A 21,289-nucleotide genomic window follows, 5' to 3' on the forward strand; every position below is an offset into this window, starting at 1 on the left:
AATGATGAATATCTCCCGTCATGATTTTTTTCTCAAGAAACCAGATTTGGTCTCATCAACTTGGAAATACGTGTTGAACAGATATGATAGTCGCTAGAATGCGCTTTGAAAATTAGCCGTGCGCTTTGAACTCAAAATTTGACCATTTTATATTGCGTTGGTCCTGTTATGGACTACAGCGTGCAGCGTGTAGTACAGCTGCACTCACTGTAGGCAGTATAAAAGTCGATGACCATTGACCTCAATGGGGTATACAAGCTTAATCACGCACAACCAAGATCGATTACCCGGCTATTGTGAGTAGCCTTAGTTATGTCCCTCGACTAATTATTAGTTTAAAAGAGCTTTAAAGGTTTGAACCAAATGGCTAATCGTGGCTGTGGATTTAACCTACCATGGCGATTCCTGCCATGAAGATATAGGGTCGAAGACACTGTGTGCCGTTTACCAGACCAGGGCCTAATTAACTAACCCAGTCGTATTCTTCCGGTACCTCGCTAGCTAGTGTCCCCAATTATAATGTCGGTATCACAATATCAACGTACATATGTACAGTTCAGGAAGTTTAGTAAATCATTTTTGAGAATCTTTATCATGCCGCCCTCTATATGGCTATTCCAATGTAATATTTTCATATCTGCCAGTTTTTAAAACTTATAACCGAAAAAAAAAACATTACGTGAATTTTCGTCACTATACGGTGTTGCATATGGTTACTATTGGTATACGCTTCAATTTCGGTAGTGATGTCAATGCTTTTTTGTGGTTGCGCCACAAGCATCCCGACAAACCACCATTGTACGCGTGTGAGTACGCTCTGCGCAATTAACTTTACGTGCGCGATTCGATAATGCGGCCAGCAAAATACGCAAATACGTCACTACCGAAGTTGATGTGAACCAAATTATAGTTACTTCTGTGGCGTTGGGAGTCTATAAGACTTGACAGGACACTCGTTTTAGTTGAAGAAACACTTTTTTCCTTCAAATTTTGGCCGCACTCGCATCAGCCTTATTATTCGTAACATGTGTTTCTATTGGGCACATTTTCTATATTTTGAAACCATATACTAGTAGTGTCGTCTGCCAGTTTCCGGCAATTATTCCATAGTAGCAACACGCGCAGTAGCTCAGTGAACGTTAAAGGTTGCGTGTTGTTGTGGTGGCGCAGTACTCTCAATTTCATGTACCCAAAATGTTTCCATGGTCCCCTTGCCCTGTTATAAAAAAAAGAAAGAAAACGGAATACCAATATACTAAATTCTCATCAAATATTATTGCTGCAGCACAATGCCTATTCAACGGTTTGAAAAAAAATACTAGAATAGTAACAGGACCACATGTCTCTGTAAATGACCCATAGAATTTTTAACCTAATAGTGGGCAATTTGAAGAGCGCCCTCAAATTGGAGTGTCGCACTTTCTACCATCAGTTTCTTACTATACAGAACAATCACATCCCATTTTCATGGTTTAAAACCCGGGGATAGTAAGTCGCTATTCATAGATAATGAAGTGTCTATAATGTGTTTCATCGGAACTTAAGAGTATACTCTGGTTGCTCTACGAAAAAGGATATCAAATCACTAATCTATCCAATTGTCCCCTGCTGATGCCCTATTATGTGGCTATCAACATGGTGTGAAAAGTGTGCCAACAGATTCCATAATACCATTATTATTACATAACAATTTTCTATCTTTTGGCTTGTCTACTGTGGTTTTTCATTCGGGTGGGTTTGTCCAGCTGGGAGTGGATTTAACAAAAGGGGTTAATTACTAGTAACTGGTCCTGGATAAACAGATTTTCACAGAGCAAGAGGACTTATAACACCATGTTGGATTTTGTAGTGGCAGACTCGATTCAGTGCGTTTACGCGAGTGGGTTGCTAGCGTTCGGACGTATCGCCCTTCTACGCATGTGTATACATCTGCGCGGGATTAGGTTAGCGCACGCGATTTGAATCTGCCACTACGAAATCCAACATGGCGTTAGTCTCGACTTCAGGGGAGACACAGTATGATATAATAACGTGGTCTAAAATTTCACAAGTGGCAGTACGGGTACGTATATCTGCATTTAACAGGGTTTGCATGTTAACATTCATATCAATTTGTAAGCGCTCTTTTTTAAAAGTCAAAGTTCATTGAATTTACAACCGTATGACAAAACAGGCGAAAATAGTAACATTTTGCACAAGATTTGCAATTTAAAGAGAATTGACTATTGCTCATTCTAGTGACTCTAGTATATGGTAAAAATAAGTGTGCTTTTTCATTTAATGGCATAAAATTTGAAAAATATTGAACACTTGAGGTTTTGACTTTTAAAACATACATTTTGGTCAAAAAATGTGCTTGGATATGTAGTTTTCAACAGATTTCCCACATTCGCCTTGCTATAACATAGAATTGTATTATCTGTTGACTTAGTGACTAAATAGGGAAGTGTTAGCTTTCGTTTGATATAAAAAAAATTCTGATTGGATGAAGGGAACACTTGAGGTTTTGACGAAAACCAATCAAAGATGCCCATTTTTTAGCTAGAAGCTTCACAGCTCCTACATTGCTATGCACTCAACCGTGTAGTGTAATCAAAGACTGTGGTGGAGACATTCGCTGCTTGTTGTTCTCTGCTTGGAAGCTCTTGGGACGAAAATGTGTGCTCAGGTGTATCGAGCTGGAAACTGTGCGCATGATGGCTTATAAGAGAATTGTTTTTGTATACATGTAGACACCTTTCCATATGACTCTGGGCGTGAGTGTCACTTTTCAAGCCATAAATCATTTAATTATAGGTAAAATCTGCGTATTACCTTTAAAATTGGACAAATCAACGTGCGCGCTGGCTGAGATGATTAACATAATTGCATTATACGTTGAAAGAACAACTATTTCAATTTCTAGAACAACAAGTAAATACACAGTATTAAATCGGTTTCAGACAACTTAAATACACCTCTGCTTTTAAGTTGCTATGTTTATAACAATATATTCACTGAATAATAAAAAGGCAGACAATTCAAGCACTATAAAATACCTCCGCCCCAAGCAGAATGAATCAATCCTGCGCATTTGTAAACACTGCGCGTAGTACGTTTGTTCATTTGAATCCCTGAATTAGTGTAACGTGTATTCTGCTTTCCTGGGTTTTTTTGTTTTGTTTTTTACCTGACTGCATTGTTTTGTTGAAACTTACTTTAACTTCCACTGTTCCTCTGGGTGTAATGAGAAAGTTTCGCCTTGATGACTCAAATTCTTCAAGGTGTGTTTTAGTTACTTTGCTGATGTGAATTTTGAGAGCTGAAATAAAATTTGAAAAATTTAATACATAAAATACTTAAAACATTGAAATGACTCTCTTCAAACCACATTTCAAATACCTGCCGTTCCAACTATAGTAAGATCAGTCACATCAAGAAGTATGTTTTACACTTGTGCTGTATTCTCTCTGCAAAACGTGACTATGGAAATTGCCAGAATTATTATTCCAACAAAGACGTCTTAACATACCGTAAAAACTCGATAGTTAGCATATGTGCTTACTATCAAACGCTTTTGAAAACAAGAAATTGTACCATAGTCCAGCGATTTACCAACTGAGCTAATGGGGTTGAGACACAAATTTGCAGGTTTACTTGTTATTATATAACTATGTATATCGATGATTTACTCAAAACCCTATACACTTTTGTGGATGGGACTCTGCATGTTTGCATGTTTATTATGCTCGATAGTAAGCACATTATGCTAACCAGCAAACACCAAACGTTTTCGACATCATTCGCAAAAGGTTAGAAAAGGTTGCCAGAAAACGTTTAAATGTCGGGTTATATAAAGGGTATAAAACATTTTCATAACATGCAAATAATTTTTTGATAACTTACTGCAAATATCCTAAAATAATGTTATTTAAGTGTTAACAAAATTTAAGCAAAAAAGTTTTCATGACCTTTATATAACAATTATTATTATTACAATGTTTTTCCAAAAACCAAAACCGAAAATATAACCTGTTTAAAATGGTTTTTTAAAAAACTTTTTGTGTTTGCTGGGTAACTATCGAGTTTTTACGGCATAACTCCCATTCTTGATGTCTCCATAGACGTCCTGCTCATTTCACTACCGGCTTCAATTGAAACTTCTATACGCCGTAGAAGTGACGTCATAATCGGATTAACTACCATAGCAATAGATTAATACAATTTTTAATTATACCGCGCTGCACTGCAGCAGCTTGCACTCATCACCTGTCTTCAATCATATAATAGATTGAATACAATACCGCTCTTTTCAAAGAGACTAATCTTACAGGTGCAAGTGATAAGCATTTCTTTTATATATATGGTTCAATGCATCGGTACCGCATGAACGTTGTAGTGCGGGGCGATATAGCCAAAATTGTATTCATCTATTGCTATGGTAGTTAATCCGATTAACTACGTCACTTCTACGGCGTATAGAGGCCTTGCATGTGACGTATCATCCCGTAAATATGGCGGACTACTCAAATGCATTCAACAAAAGCATGATTGCAATCTACCGTACAGTTCGTCTCACACACATAACCCTGCACTACGATCAAATAGGTTGATGACAACATTTGATTGAATGGACTGCACTCCGCCATAACTACGGTGAAGGACACCGGTTCAAATCCTTTGTCTGGAGCCAATCGATAATTTCATGCAAGGCCTCTATAGCTTAGCAATCAATTGACTTACACCTCAACATAATGCCACCGACCTGCGCCCATCGGATTAGCATATATTCTCGTTATACACAACTGGAGACTCGATTCATTATACGCCGTAGAAGTGACGTCATAATCGGATTAACTACCATAGCAATAGATGAATACAATTTTTGAATAGATCGCTACGCACTACAAGCAGATTACACTAATCACCTGTGTAGGTCAGCACACATAGAGGCCTTGCATTCTTTTATCGATTGGCTCCAAACAAAGGATTTGAACCGGTGTCCTTCACCGTAGTTATGGCGGAGTGCAGTCCATTCAATCAAATGTTGTCATCAACCTATTCGATCGTAGTGCAGGGTTATATGAGCGAGACGAACTGTCACGGTAGATTGCAATCATGCTTTTGTTGAATGCATTTGAGTAGTCCGCCATATTTACGGGATGATACGTCACATGCAAGGCCTCTATAGATTGAACACAATACCGCTATTTTTAAAGATACTAATCTTACAGGTGCGAGTGATCAGTCTTTCTTTGACATCTATGGTTCAATGCGTCGGTACCGCGTTAACGTTGTAGTGTAGGGCGGTATAGTCAAAATTGTATTCATCTATTGCTATGGTAGTTAATCCGATTTACTACGTCACTTCTACGGCGTATAGTCGTCGTTATTTTGGCAGCGCATGCTCAAGAACAAACTGCCTTTACGTATTAAGACTGCACAAAATGTGAGCATCTTTAAACCTTTAAGCAATCTGTGAATAATGTATTTTTTTCGTTTATCACAGTGCCTCAGAACAGTCTTTTGAAATGAAATTATGGCTTTCTAAATGTATTTTACTGTTTTTAAATTGTTTGTTTGTTAGTCATAAAGACGTTTGCAGATTCACTTCGGGCAAAACGCACAAAACCGGCCGAAAATTTATATTTTCTTTATTGAATTGGTCTTTACTTTTAGAAAACAAATCACTTTTTAAAGTATAATTACCTTCACCAGTAGACTCCATTCTAGCAGCGGTATTCACGGTATCACCAAAGAGACAATAACGTGGCATCTTCATGCCAACAACACCAGCTACACAAGAACCTGTACACGAGAGAATAAAGAGCGCGACGTTGTCATTGTTATCATCAACGACAACGACCCCCCCTCGTCCTTTCCTGTTTCTGTTCCTACCCTCCTCCACCTATCTTCATCATCATGATCGTCATTATTATTACCATTATCATCATCGTCGTCGTCATCATCATCATAATCATCATGCATCATCGTCATCATCATCAACATTGTCATCGTCATTGTCGCTGTTGTCGTGACCATTTTCGTTATCGTCGTCTTACTTTTGCTCGAAGGACCCAAGCAACCACCAAACTGTTCTTAAAACGTTTATTCAAAACATTTTAATAACAGTTAAATGTCGGGTTATAGAGGTCATGAAAACGTTTTTAAAACGTTATTGTAATATATTTTGGGCAATGACATTTTTGCAAAACATTTCTTGTCAATACTTTAATAACATTAAGTTAAGAATGTTTTGCAACAAGTTTTCAAAAACGTTTTTGAATGGTATTAAACGTTTTTATACTCTTTATATAACTCGACATTTAAACGTTTTCTGTAACACGTTTTGTGTTTGCGGGGATTAGGCTCAAATAGTCATTAACGTAATCTTCATAATCATTATTAAAACTATACGTATACGAAGCGTATGCGGGCGAAGTTATGTAATAATCGGATTAACTACCATAGCAATAGGTGAAAACAATTTTTGAATAATACGCGATGCACTGATACGTTCACGCGGTACCTCTGCATTGAACCATAATCATGCTGATCACTCGCACCTGTAAGATTAGTATTTTTGAAAAGAGCGGTATTGTATTGAATCTATGATTGCAGACATACACAGGTGATGAGTGCAACCTGTTTGTAGTGCAGCGCGATATATCCAAAATTGTTTTCACCTATTGCTGTGGTAGTTAATCCGATTTATTACGTCACTTCGCCAGCAATAGCTATTTAAATAATAAGTAAACAAGTAACAAATTAAAGAGCACATGTTCTATTATTTCACAAATTATCCTTGAGAATAGATAAATAAACAACCACCTTCACAGCAAAATGGTACTACTATGGAAATTATGTCTGCCCTTGTCTAATTATCCACAAAATACAACTGATGTGATTTATTGACCTTGTCCTTAAATACAATTTATCACAAACATATCGTTCTCCCAACAACAACATCGTCATCGCCAATCATCATCATCATCATCTTGTCAAAACAATGCTATTCGAGTTCATCCAGGAAGCGGAAAGTTATTAAATTTGTTTAATTTCCGTGATCTTGATCACTATAATCGAATATGAACTGGAATTATCGGAATGATTGTTATAATAATTATCTACCTGTATGGATTCCAATCCTGAGTCGTAATCTTTGATGCGGTTTATGTGGGATTGCAAAATCATGTACCATGTTGAGTAGATCTGATGCCATGCATATGATCTGGTAGCAATGATCATCACTGCGCTCCGGTAGACCAGACACAACCATGTAAGCGTCGCCTATTGTCTCCACTTTATACACGTAGTGGTTCTCGATTACACTATCAAAAGTGCTGTAAAAAGAAAGGAAGACATACAGAAATCCATCATAAATGAGTGCGTTGGCATTGTATTTGATACCGTCTTGTGTATAGAGTGACGAATACATAATTATTACAATCCGTCCCTTAATTACTATCGTATCATATGCCCGATGAGGGTGACATTGCTGCAGTTCTTCAGTTGGGTATATTGGGTCAGAACGAGACAATTAGCAGTAAGTTACTTGTCCAGGAGAACTCAATCCTTTTAAACGAGAGCGTACTAATCACCGCCGGGGTTCGAACCCTCTCGCACCATAGAAAAACGCCATGTCGATTGAGCTAGCTTGACTGCTAGATAGACTGATCCCCAACCCCTCCCTGAAACTTTTAAGTCGAAAGATCAACATTGATTGATATTTCAACTACTTTTTATCGGACTTTGTAACCCCCTCCCTCTAACAAAAAGACGGTAGCTTATAGGACGTCATCGAGCGTTTGGTTTGTTACGTTCAAAACCCAGCATTTACACTATAACTTACCTATATAGTGCATTTAAAAGTGTGATAACCTCCATGGGCGTACTATCTGCAGAAAGGCGGGTAAATCCAATAATATCGCTGAAATATATAGTAACCGAGTGAAAATATTCTGCCTGAAATGATTCTCCTGCACGGAGTTGATCAGCCACCTTGCGCGGTAGCAGTTGACAGAGTAACTCTTCAGTCCGTTTCTGCTCACTTTTCAATTCTGATTTTTTACTTTGCAGTTTCATGGCATATTTGCCCATAGTGCTCATAAGTCGTTGCATATTATAATTATTTATCACACCCATTGTTATTGAGATTATAACAATAACAGATACGACCGTAGCCATAATAATTAAATTTGTCTTGGCTGATTTTAGATTAGCTTCAGAAGCCAACTTGGTATGCTGTGCTAAAGCCATTCGCACATTACTAACCGAATTGATGATATATGTGACGTTACCAAACCAGGCTAGAGACAAACCAATCGCATCTTCCACTCCAAGTAGATTACAGACATTATCGTTTTGAAAGATTCTGTCAGTCAAACGATTAACAACTGCCTCTGCTGGATCAACCAGGCGAATTTCTTCTTGTAGAGCTTCGGCGACGAAGGTGTCGTAAGTAGTAGCTACAGTAACCAAAGTATGTGACTTCAGTATTACTTCTGAAAACATGGTCCACAAGGTATGATCGAGATAGCAGGATGCGAAACGTGTCCCACCTACTGCTCTTGCTATCCCAAGAAAGTCGACTGATTGGAGCAAACTGTTCTCTGCAACAAGTTCAGGCCACAAATGTCCATTGTGTGATTTGCTGTTCAAAACAGATTCCCTGCTTAAAGCCTGAGTGATGCTAGAGTAAAATCTTATTTCAGTTTCAATGGTAAGATTATTTTCAACATCTACTTTAATTCTGAATTCATGGATGTAATTAAGAAGTTCGTGTTGAGTTTGGAAAGCTTTGTCGTTTACTTTCAAACCATCACTTGGCCAAAAGTTGACGCCATCAAAGACGTGATCGGTTTCTGATCTTGCGTTGTGTAACAATGAATGAACTTGTTCGTGACTTAAATCATCGGCACTGGATCCTGTGTAAATTGCACTTAAACCTCTTTCTGCCATTAATCGTAATACAATGTTATTCAGTTGATTACCACTTTCTATTGTTGAAATAGTCTTCTCTTCCGTAGTTAGAATCTCGACGTAATGCACCAATGAAATTATGCTGATAATTAATATTGTTAACAATGGTACCACAATAACAAAAAAACCTTTGGCAAGACGTCGTTTAGAGCCATTGTCGTCAACTTCTTTGAGCATCTGTTTAAATTCGATCGTTTTGGTCTCGCTTGATGATAAACTTATGTTGCCTTGGCTACCAAATGCGCCCTGTACTGTCCCTGGTAGTGAATTCATAGTGTTTACATTTCAAACTGATCGAACTTAAACAGTAGACTTCGGTTATATATATAAATGCGCTTTTATAAATGCGCACGTGACCAGATGGCCATCGCCATATTTGCATTACATCACTGTCAATCACTGAAATGGCGACCACTGAGGGAGTGGCTACAATTGTGACCTTGTTTTGTGGCTACCACTGGCAAGGAACATTGGCTGGAGGTTCGATGCCATAAATTTGCAACGATAAATCATGGATATCGAAGGATCATGATTATTGCACAGCACCCCCTGTACAAAAATAACTAATTTTTATTTATTTTTTATCTATTTATTTATTTATTTATTTATTTTTTTTTTCTCAAATTGCAAATTATTTACAGATTTTGGTGATTTTTGGGTTATTTAAAAAAAAAGACCGACCGACCCTACTTGAAAGGTCCGTCCGCCCGTAGAACAGGGTTTCTTTTTTTCATTTTCCTGTGGGATTTTTAAAATTTCAGATTGATGGGGGACGTGCCCCCGTGCCTCTATGACGCTACGCCACTGCCTGTGTATAAAGTGACGATACATAACCCGTCCATTAATTTATTTTTATCGTATGGACGGTGAGGGCGACGTTGCTGCATATTCCCAGAATACGGACGATTTAATCTGGTATACTTTTCTGAAAAAAAAAATAAAATAAAATAAAACATCGGGGATGGGAGCGGTGGCGATATCGCCATTTTTACGTCGCCATTGGATTCACACGTAATCATGAAATCTTCATGAAACTGTGTTATTTGTTGTCAAAGCAAAATTATGCTATTCTAAATCCGCGAAAACGAACTCCACGTAATAGCGTCTTGTCGCTTAATCGGGACATATGTATCAAAGGGGTGATCAAAAGAAATGCATGTGTAAGGGACTACTGCAATATTTCTCCCTTTTGTTTGGTCAAGTGGGTTATTGATCACACTTCAAGTAAAAGACTCTACCTAAGCGCTTCATTTGAATAAACAGGAATGCACTCGTCAGGCGATGATGACCCTCTCAACGGGGATTATGTCAGGAGCCAAACACAAAGCGTAATGAAACACCCTTTTTTATTACCCCTCCTTATCAATCCTTACCACTACGGCCCCACATCATTCCTTAAACCAGTAAACAACAATACAGGGACTTGCAGCTAAGAAGCGCACACCCTAGATATTCCACAATAGACCTTCGCAGCCAGAATCAGCTCCCGTTTCGTACGGGTTACAATCATTTACACGAGAGCGTACTAACCATAAAAGCCTGCATATCGCACCATAGAAAAAAAAGCCTCATCGATTGAACTAACTTGACTGCTAGGTAGACTGATCCCCAACCTCTCCCTGAAACCTTGAAGTCGAAAGATCAACATTGATTGCTATTTCAACTAGGTTTTATCGGACTATGTGACCGCCTATCCCTAACAAAAGGACGTTCGCATATAAGACGCCATCGAACTTTTGGTTTGTTGTTCAAAACCCAGCATTTACCCTATAACTTACCTATATAGTGCATTTAAAAGTGTGATAACCTCCATGGGTGTACTATCTGCAGAAAGGCGGGTAAATCCAATAATATCGCTGAAATATATAGTAACCGAGTGAAAATATTCTGCCTGAAATGATTCTCCTGCACGGAGTTGATCAGCCACCTTGCGCGGTAGCAGTTGACAGAGTAACTCTTCAGTCTGTTTCTGCTCGCTTTTCAATTCTGATTTTTTACTTTGCAGTTTCATGGCATATTTGCCCATAGTGCTCATAAGTCGTTGCATATTATAATTATTGATCACACCCATTGTTATTGAGATTATAACAATAACAGATACGACCGTAGCCATAATAATTAAATTTGTCTTGGCTGATTTTAGATTAGCTTCAGAAGCCAACTTGGTATGTTGTGCTAAAGCCATTCGCACATTACTAACCGAGTTGATGATATATGTGATGTTACCAAACCAGGCTAGAGACAAACCAATCGCACCTTCCACTCCAAGTAGATTACAGACATTATCGTTTTGAAAGATACTGTCAGTCAAACGATTAACAACTGCTTCAGCTGGATCAACCAGGCGAATTTCTGCTTGTAGAGCTTCGGCGACGAAGGTGTCGTAAGTGCTAGCTAAAGTAACCAAAGTATGTGACTTAAGTATTACTTCTGCAAACATAGTCGACAAGGTATGATCAAGATAGCAGGATGCGAAACGTGTCCCACCTACTGCTCTTGCTATCCCAAGAAAGTCGACTGATTGGAGCAAACTGTTCTCTGCAACAAGTTCAGGCCACAAATGTCCATTGTGTGATTTGCTGTTCAAAACAGATTCTCTGCTTAAAGCCTGAGTGATGTTAGAGTAAAATCTTATTTCAGTTTCAATGGTAAGATTATTTTTAACATCTACTTTAATTCTGAATTCATGGATGTAATTAAGAAGTTCGTGTTGAGTTTGGAAAGCTTTGTCGTTTACTTTCAAACCATCACTTGGCCAAAAGTTGACGCCATCAAAGACGTGATCGGTTTCTGATCTTGCGTTGTGTAACAATGAATGAACTTGTTCGTGACTTAAATCATCGGCACTGGATCCTGTGTAAATTGCACTTAAACCTCTTTCTGCCATTAATCGTAATACAATGTTATTCAGTTGGTTACCACTTTCTATGGTTGAAATAGTCTTCTGTTCCGTAGTTATAATCTCGACGTAATGAACCAATGAAATTATGTTTATAATTAAAATTGTTAACAATGGTACCACAATAACAGCAAGACTTTTGGCAAGACGTCGTTTTGAGCCATTGTCGTCAACTTCTTTGAGCATCTGTTTAAATTCGATCGTTTTGGTCTCGCTTGATGATAAACTTATATTGCCTTGGCTACCAAATGCGCCCTGTACTGTCCCTGGTAGTGAATTCATAGTGTTTACATTTCAAACTGATCGAACTTAAACACTGAGGTTACTGTATTATTATTCAGGCTGATTTATGAAAGTGTTGCCAGGTACCTTACAGAGCTAGAGGGGGTAATGGACAACAAAATTGACAATGACTAAGCGTCACGTTTCCAACGAAGATGAATAGGTCAAACAACTGTATAATTAACATTGATCGATGTATATAGGCTGATGAAAACAACTTGTCAATTTCAATTACAATGTATTAACTGTCATTTCAGTTGATAACTTCTGGGTATCTTCAAGGTCTTTGATATTATTGTAGTGCCTGGTATCAGAGAAGAACGTCAAACATTATTGTGAGACGTATATTGCGACAATTACATTTTGTAGCACGTGGGATATGGTTATATTAAACGCCAACTACTAATATATATATTTTAGAGCCATACGTTTTCCGTTTTCGAGAGCACACACAGAGCAAAGGAACAACTTCCATCCGGCTACACTCTGCGAGCAACAAAATCAACATTCACCGGGGGTTCGACAGGAGATACTAGAGAGTTTGCGAAATGAAGTTTGAATCCACAAACTTTAACGTCTAGAGGATTATAGAGGATTATGTTTAAATAAAACCACTCTGCCATTAAAGCCACTGGAAGTGGAAGTTAACCCAAGAATCTATAGTGTGCCGTAAATTATAATGAAAATACGTCAATTTAAGAACAATAGTTTTGCATATTTCCTCACAGACTACATAATTACCTCTTATGTATTATCTACAATGTAGTTAATAGACCAATTATTGCAAATCTAATTTGGTTTGGCTAAAAACATGCCACATGTTGCTGAAAATTACTGAATGAATTACATTAAAATACATTTTTGGTCCAAACGTCACGCTTGTATAGTTTTGTGTGTGCTCATCACGTACACCAAATCAGTTTGCGAAACGAAGTTTTGTCATTACTTCCACTTCAAGTGGATTAAGTTCCCGTAAAAATGGCCTGGTTTTACGTGAGCAAGCAGTGTACTATACTTCTGGAAGAGTAAAGCAGGTGCACAACATTTTTGAATATAACATGTCATAGGTTGTGTCTGGTAAGAGGGGGTAGGGAGGAGGAAAGGGCGGGTATTGGATGTGGACAGGGGAAGGTGCATTGACGGTAGCCAGGGGGGACAGCTCACCCATGATATTTTATGCTTTTAGGCCTTTTCTGCCATATTTTGCCCATTTTTGAAAAAATGTTTCCCTTTGAGAATCACCCCCACGCCCTCCGACAAAGTCACTGGGAGGGGGAAACAGGAGTGCGAGTGGGGTATTATAGGAGGGGTCAAGTTTGAGAGAACGAGTACAGATAGAGGGAGAGGGAGGGGAAATAGGGATAAGGTAGGGGAGGGGAAACAGGAGGGGAAGGGGGAGAGAGATTGAGAAGGAGGGGAAAGAAATAAAGAATAGGTATTTCATTAGGCTAGAGTGGCAAGTTTTCCGTGATTTAAAACACCGAATTCCGCGATTTTCCGTGCGTGGTTTTGAATACTAAATTCCGTGATTTTCCGTGATGTAATTTCAATTCCGTGTTCACATTCGGGGTAAAAAGAAGCTAGGCCCTACTTGTATTATGTTTTTTGTTGTTTTCAAGCCTGATATCTTTGAAGACTGACTTCAATTTCATTATATTAACCTCACATTATTTTTTCTTCATTTTTATTTTTCGCAAGGAAAAAACACGTTTTCCGCGAATTTCCGTGTTTTCCGTTTTTTCTTAAATTCCGTGAATTTGTCCGTTTTTCCGTGACACGGAAAACTTGCCACTCTACATTAGGCTTTGCGTAGTAAATTGGAATATGAAATTGACAAAGCTGACGAGCCTTTATATTATATAGGCCTATGAATATCGTAAGAATATTAATTGAAACGAATAGCTTGTTTTAGAATGATATGATAAGGAGAGTAGCACTGGGTCCCGACATAATCCTCGTTGAGTGGTATCGCGAGTTCATTCATGTTTATTCAAACGAAGCGCCTTAGATGTTTTTTGTCTTGAAGTGGGACTAATAGGGATAACCATCAAAATTTCATGATGCCCCTATTGCTACAAAAGATTGTTTTCTGGATAGAACTCATCAATAGAAGTATTTTGATGGTTAAATGGTCAAAATCGGTCAAAAACTTTTCGAATTATGAATTTTCAAAGTTTCCCATTCTGACCGGTCATTGGAACAAAATAAAATGACAAGTTCCAAAAATAGCAATTGGGAGCAAAATTGGCATAAGCATATAATTACCTTTATATATTTCTTTATTTTAATATATATGCAAACATGAAACAAGCATATTGTGAAAGTATCAAAGGGTTTCTTATGAAATGGCACTTTACTAGTCAATGGCATAAATTATTTTTTCAAACCGAGGCATTGAAATCATGCCTTTAGAGAACATTTGCCAAAAATCATCCAAGATGGCCGATATGGCACAAAATCAAAATTGCACTAAGTCCAGGTGAACTTTTTTTTTCACAACCAAAAATGTCAATGTTATTGGGTTTAATATGACCAATTAGTAGGTGCATGCAAAGAAAATCTTAAGTGTCATTGAAGGTCATTGACTCATTCACAACAATAGAGGTTATCCACTTCACTCATCATGCTCATGTGTGACTTCTAACAAAAGGTGCTGGTTCCCGTAGTATTCCTCATTCAAAACAATTCAATGCATGACCTCGGAGTTACCTGCATAACTTTCGCGGGCTATTTTGAAACAGTTATGGTTGCACATTCAGGTACTTCTTTTGAAAGTTCTAAACAGGGTATAGCCAGCAGCAAGTTGTAGATGGTATAGGCCTAAATATATAAGAAAACGTTTGGGGTTGAAATCAGGTGAAAAATACATCGAATGAGCACGAAACTTCACATTTATGTTCAGAAAGGTGTCTTCTTAGCATGATTTGAAAGGAGTATGGAAATTCCAAAGGGAAGCTGGTGATTTAATTTGTAACTCGAGATCTACTTGTTCAATTTTTTAACCTTTTTACAGAGGGTATGATAGAGGTATTACTGGCAACTCTGCCAAATTACAGCTCAGTAGGCTACATTGTTCACCTGATCTTATTGACATGAATATGTTGTGCCTTTCTTGAGCAGTGCTGAGCTCAGCCACTGGCAATTAAGCGCACTGTGGCGATGGACCAATTTTGACTCGCACTTACAAGAAAATGAAATAAGTTATGTTGCTGTAATTTGCAAGATAGTTACAAAATATAATTGGCATTAATTTCCCCAATTTTTACAGAAAAATATTGAAAAATAAAATAATGAGATCAATTTAGAAGCAGTGCACAGTTGAGCTCCCTGCATGTATATGGGAGTGTTCTAATCAAGTTGATGGTTCATTGGCGGGTTCATTGGTCATTCCTACTAATAACCACTTGACTAAACAAAAGATACATTTTGATGCAGTCGGCTACAAGCTCTTACACATGCCCTTCTTTTGAACGCACAATAATACACATGTCCCGAGTTTAAGTGACAAGACGCTGTTGGTGCAGTAACCAATCATACGTTCGCGTTGTAGTAAATTTGAGCAAGAAATCCAATCGATATTTCTGAAGTTGCCGTTCCAGTTAAAGTAAATTTTCAAACTTCATTTCATAAACTCTCTACTATATCACCAAAACTTTTAGCGCAGCTCTGGAAGTCATCATACAAAACCTTGACTGGGAAAAGAAAGGGATCAACATCAATGGGGAGATCGAGAGGATAAGCTACCTGAGTGGGGCTGAAGATCAACATGAGCAAGACCAAAAAAGAAGATTAACAGATTTGTCATCAAGAAGCAAATCTACATTCACCAAACAGCACTGGAAGAAGTAGAAGAATATGACTTGGGTCAAGTTGTCAAAATGAGCTACAACCAGTTTGACAAAGTTAGAAGACGAGTAAGAGCTGGATGGGGTGCTTTTGGAAACTTGAATGACGTGATGTAGAGCAATATGCCAGTATGTCTTTAAACGAAAGTCTACAACCAGTGTGTCCTTCTAGCCATGACATATAGCTCAGAAACTTAGGCCATGACTCAGAGAATGGAGCAGAAGTTGAGAGTGGCTAAACACAGTATAGAAAGGAGCATGCTAGGGATTACAAGAAGAGACAGAAAAACAAATGAGTGGATCAGAAGTATGACACAAGTCACCGAGCATAAGGCACTGGAGCACAAATTGGCTGCGCTCTAGTAGGGCCGCCCGGTCGCGTGTTTATTTTATGCAACCATAATGGACCGCATATGCTAACTCTAACCCTAACCCTAACCATGACCATAACCCTATCCGTAACCCTAAACCCTAAACCTAACCTAAAGGGTTGGTGGCATTGTGGCCCAATATGGTAGCAAAAATAAATTAAGCACCCCGCTCTGGCTACATGCTCTACATGCGTTCAGCTTACCTGTACAAGGAGTTCAATAAATCCACTACTTCCATTGGAGTGCTCTCTGCCGAAAGTTCCGTAAACCCAACGATGTCGCTAAAATATATAGTAACACAATCAAAATACTCGGCTTCTACCCTCTTGTTTAGACGAAGTTGATCTGCTACAGCTTTAGGGAGAAGTTGATACAGTAGTTGGTCGGTACGTTTCTTTTCTCTTTTCAGTTCTAGCGTTTTGGCCTCTAAATTGTTCGCATACATGCCGATTGTGGACAAAAGTTTATGGATTTGACGCGCGTTTACGATACCCATGGCCAGACAGGCTAACACGATAACTCCAACTACGGTACCTAAAACACTCACTTTTGTGTTCGCAAACTTGTAATTGCTTTCTGACTTTTGTTTGGTGTTTTCCGTTAGCAAAATCCGTACATTACTGACGGCAAGTATAATCGCGGTAACATTACCATACCAATAAAGTGCTAATTCTGCAGCAAGTTCTACTCCATACAAGTCACAGACATCATTATTCTCAAATATACTTTCGGTCATGTCAGCAACAACTTCTATTGCTGTTTCAATGTTCTTAAATTCACTCTCTAAAGTTTCTGCAACAAAGGTGTGATAAGTTTGAGCAATATTCATCAGAAGGTCCTCCTTCAAATAAGCTTCTTTGAACAAAGACGACAGTGTGGAGTCAAGATAACAACCAGCGAAACGTGTTCCACCGATGGCTCTTGTAATTCCCAGGTAGTCTGCTGATTGTAGTAAGCTATCTTGTGCAACAATTCCAGGCCATAAGTTGCCGTCATGCGATCTGCTTTTGTAAATCGCTTCCTTCGTAAATGCTTTTGTGATATATGTGTAAAAGTTAATATCTCTCTCGATAGTGACATTAATGCGTTTATCAATCACATGTCGAAATTTATCAATACGGTTATGTAAATCTGCTTTTGTTTGAAAATGTCCTGCACTTGTTCTTAGTCCATCTGAAGGCCAGACCATGAGGTTCTCCAAAGGTTCGTCTGTAAGTGATCTCATGTGGCTTAGTTGTATGTACACTTCATCTGTTGTCGTTTCGTCAGAACCGAGATAAATGGCACTTAAGCCCCTTTCCGCCATTAAACTAAGTACGACTCGATTGAACTGATTGTTAGAATGTATCGCTGAAATAGTTTGGTGTTCTGTTCTCAATATTTCAATATTTTCAGCTAAAGATACAATACAGATGGCGATAAGAGTTATTAGTGGTATTATGATCACAATAATAGTTTTTGCAAGACGTTCTTGAGTTCCTTTAGTTTCAACTTCTTTAAGCATTTCTCTGACCTCTCTGCCTTGTTGAAAACTAAGAACACTTATGTTCCCTTGGCTTCCCCTGTAAGTGGATAAGTGATTAGAAGATGGTATATCAAGAGCTGATGGTGCTGTTGATAACCCTCCGTTGATGGTATGGGTAGTAGTCATGATGGTAGGGATTGTGGTCCTGATGGTAGGGGTAGTGGTCCTTATGGTCGGAGTGGTAGGCCGGAAGGAAGGGGAAGTAGTCCTGATTGTAGATGCTATGATTGGTTCCAAAAAGTGACCACGCAGCTTCACATGACTTGACTTGTAATGGAGTCAAATATAACAAGAGCTAGTTTATATATGCTACTGTTGTACTGCTGGGCATACTGCTGTCGAAGTCCATTTATTAAACTCGATGCAGAAATACATGGGAAAGACAAGGACACTCGTGGTGTAAGCTTGCTTCAATTCGATATCACTTCAGTTTTCAGGGATAAAAATCGAAGTATATGTCAGAAATTGAGTTTTCTAAACGAACGGATATGGGCGCTAAAATAGCTGATTTTTTAAATATCTGCAATATAGTCATCCTTGATCGACAGTACTGTAAGTTCCAATAATGGCTTACAGGCCGGCAAGCAAGCAAGTTAAAATATTCATTGAAACTCATTTTGATGAATTTTCCTTTTAATAATAAAGTAATAATTATTATCTGATTAACACTAACGCCCTCGCTGCTTTTTGGCGAGGGGAAAGGAAAGAAGGAAGGAAGAAAGAAAGACAGACGAAGAAGAGAAAACTTTTTTCTCGGGTGCGGTTTTGAACCACCGACCCCTCGGGTGCCACACGTGCACGGGCCTACCTTGCCACGGGGGTGTAGCTTGCCCGGCCAAGCTTTCCACGACCAAATGACTGTTCGCATGATGACGCAATCACATCACGTGGCATACCGGCCCGTGCCTATGTTTTGTGAACTTTGGTTTTATGTTGATAGTACGGTTAGGGTTAAGATTATAGGAGGAAAATTAAGGTGTTCTTAAACTCCCAACTTAACGTATATTTCACGCAATTTCGCAGCTGGATCCACATCGTATAGGTCACTTTGGTAAATCAAATACAAACGCAAATCATGAATCTAACATTTGTTTTTAAATTATAAAAAATATATCTATACCATGTTGAAATACCCTGTATATATATATATATATATATATATCAATCACTCTTTATTCATTAAAAAACACAAAGAATGGAAACATGAAACCCAGGATAGGGTTTGGGAAGACCCAAACCCATGCAGGGTAGACATCAAAAACAGCACAAATAACAATTAAATATATAAAACACATTTCATCAAAAAGGCAAGGTTAATAGAAAACATGAAAGCCTGGTAATGGGAAGGATGATGCAGAAGAAAGTAAAATCCTCCAGAGGATGAGCTCAGCATTTTATGTAGGAACAATTCTCCCAAACAGCATTATGCCGCGCATTCCAGATGGTATAGCTTGAGAGGAGGGCGAGCTGGCTGAGCTCCTTCTTCAGAGGTTTGACTTTCTTCGTGCTGGCCTGTAAAATTGATTTCAGACGATGTTCGTTTTCGTGAGTTATGAGGCCACGACTGCCTACTTCGATGCAAAACAGTTGACATTTATAACCTTTGTCATTCAGATCGTGGATGAGATGGGAATATTTGGTTTCTTTCCGGTCGTGGGCTTTTTCAATATTTGTTTCAAAGGGGACAGTGAGCTCAATGACTTGAATGGAGATGCCGTCATCATGAAGGACTACAATGTCTGGTTTTAAATTGGTGATCATGATGTTAGGGGGAATAGAACCCCCACCGGTAGAGAACCCGGCGATGTCAGCAAAAATTGTGGCCAAAGGAAACTTAGATTTGAGAATGTTAACTAAATGAAGTAAAATTGTGTTGTGACGCCAAGTTAGGCGGCCCTGTTCAAGGGACACGGGGCAGAAATTTAACACATGAAGAAGAGTTTCTTTGTTCCCACAGAGTTTGCAATTAGCATTAGTCCTTTTACCCCAAGTACGCAGGTTACTTAAAGTTGGCAAAAAGTCGATGGAGGCACGAACGGCAAAACGTAACACCCCTCTCGGAAGGCTGTATATAAGCGATCTCCAGGTAAGGTCGAACGACTGGAGATGCATTAACTTCCCTGCTGAAGGAGAGGGCGAATGTAATCTTGCCAAAAAGTCACGCGATCATCGTAAATTATGTTTTTGATCTCAGACTTGACTTTAGGCCAAGTCTGCTGGTCAGTACTGGCGGAAGCATTGGTGAAAGTTTTGTGCAGGGCAGCGAAAAATAATTTCCTTTCTGGGAACGTGAAGTGCTGTTTGGAATATTTTCTGCCAGCACGGAGCCGGAGCGCGAGTAAGAACGGGTGGGGTCCAGGGCCGAAGCCCCAGCGGGGGTCCGGGCAGGGGCCGGCCGTTGCACGAAACTACGAATAACAAGCAGGTTGCAAAAATGTATACCAAACATCCAAAATGAAAAAAAAAAATATACAGTCAATTTGAGAAAGTACTATACGGTGTAGTACGATACGTCATTGAGATATGTTTAAGATCTTTATACCGAAATACTTTTGGGTTTGTACACAAGAACAATGGTTAATTGAGGACACTGTGGCTCAGTGGCTACGGTCTTGGACTCATAATCTTAGAGCTTGCTCGACGTGCGTGGGTTCGAGTCCCCGTCCCACCACCGTGTTGCGCCCTTGGGCAAGGCGCTTTGCCTCGCTTGCCTCACCCCACCCAGGTGCAATGGGAAGCTGTTAGGGGTAGTCACAGTCGTCGTACTGATGAATCCTGCGCCATTTGTAGGCTGCAAACGTGGTTCCGACATATTCTAATTACGGCGGAATAAATGTAAAGCGCTTTGAGGCTGTTTACGGCATAAAGCGCTATATAAATATCTACATTTATTTATTTAATCCTGATGAATTTATGTACGGAATTTAGGTCTACTTTTTGACAAAATTAGCGCCATATAAAAAGGCCAGATTTTACCGTGTGGCATCCGACTACTAACCATGTTTTGACCTCGTCTGTTCATGCGCACATAATCGTAAATATCACTCAAATTGTCGTGTTTTCATTTCAAATTTGTTGAGATCACATTCTCAAGTTCCAGCAAACATAAATTTCAACACTAAAATTGTTAATATTGTACCGATTTTGCACAATTTTTATGCAAAGTTGAGACTATATAGCGGATTTAGTGGTATGAACGCTTGAAAAACAAGATGACAGTTATGGACTCTACCGCATTTACTTTCTGGGATCCCAGCGGTATCGTCTGGTTTGGAGCTCTTGTTGACGCAGCAGCGTTAGACACTATAGTGGATCGAGTCATACACAATTTAAAATCAACAAATTAAAAGGCATCTGTTTATTTTCATATTTTGTTTACAAATATTCCTCACGTTTAATTTTATTG

The 21,289-nt window shown here is 38.8% G+C and overlaps 1 protein-coding gene across 1 annotated transcript; it reads right to left on the reverse strand.

The window, feature by feature from the left end:
* Positions 1-1,129: 1,129 nt before the first annotated feature.
* LOC140172658 (uncharacterized) lies at positions 1,130-18,009 on the reverse strand. Its single transcript, XM_072195791.1, has 5 exons — positions 16,562-18,009; positions 7,111-7,322; positions 5,689-5,787; positions 3,198-3,301; positions 1,130-1,216 (listed from the first exon to the last, which is right to left on the reverse strand). The coding sequence occupies exons 1-5, from the start codon at positions 18,007-18,009 to the stop codon at positions 1,130-1,132; spliced, it is 1,950 nt and encodes a 649-aa protein (XP_072051892.1).
* Positions 18,010-21,289: the final 3,280 nt, after the last annotated feature.

Source organism: Amphiura filiformis, chromosome 16 (assembly GCF_039555335.1).
Source record: "Amphiura filiformis chromosome 16, Afil_fr2py, whole genome shotgun sequence".
Classification (NCBI taxonomy): Eukaryota; Metazoa; Echinodermata; class Ophiuroidea; order Amphilepidida; family Amphiuridae; genus Amphiura; species Amphiura filiformis.

What these genes read in the sequence shown, in the direction of transcription:
- LOC140172658 (XM_072195791.1), bottom strand. Translation starts at nt 18,009, where the DNA reads ATGACTACTACCCATACCATCAACGGAGGGTTATCAACAGCACCATCA. An exon ending in TTATTGAACTCCTTGTACAG is followed by an intron (nt 7,323 to 16,561) that starts GTAAGCTGAACG and finishes TTCTTTTTACAG; the next exon opens with CACTTTTGATAGTGTAATCG. An exon ending in GAGGAACAGTGGAAGTTAAA is followed by an intron (nt 1,217 to 3,197) that starts GTAAGTTTCAAC and finishes TTTTTATAACAG; the next exon opens with GGCAAGGGGACCATGGAAAC.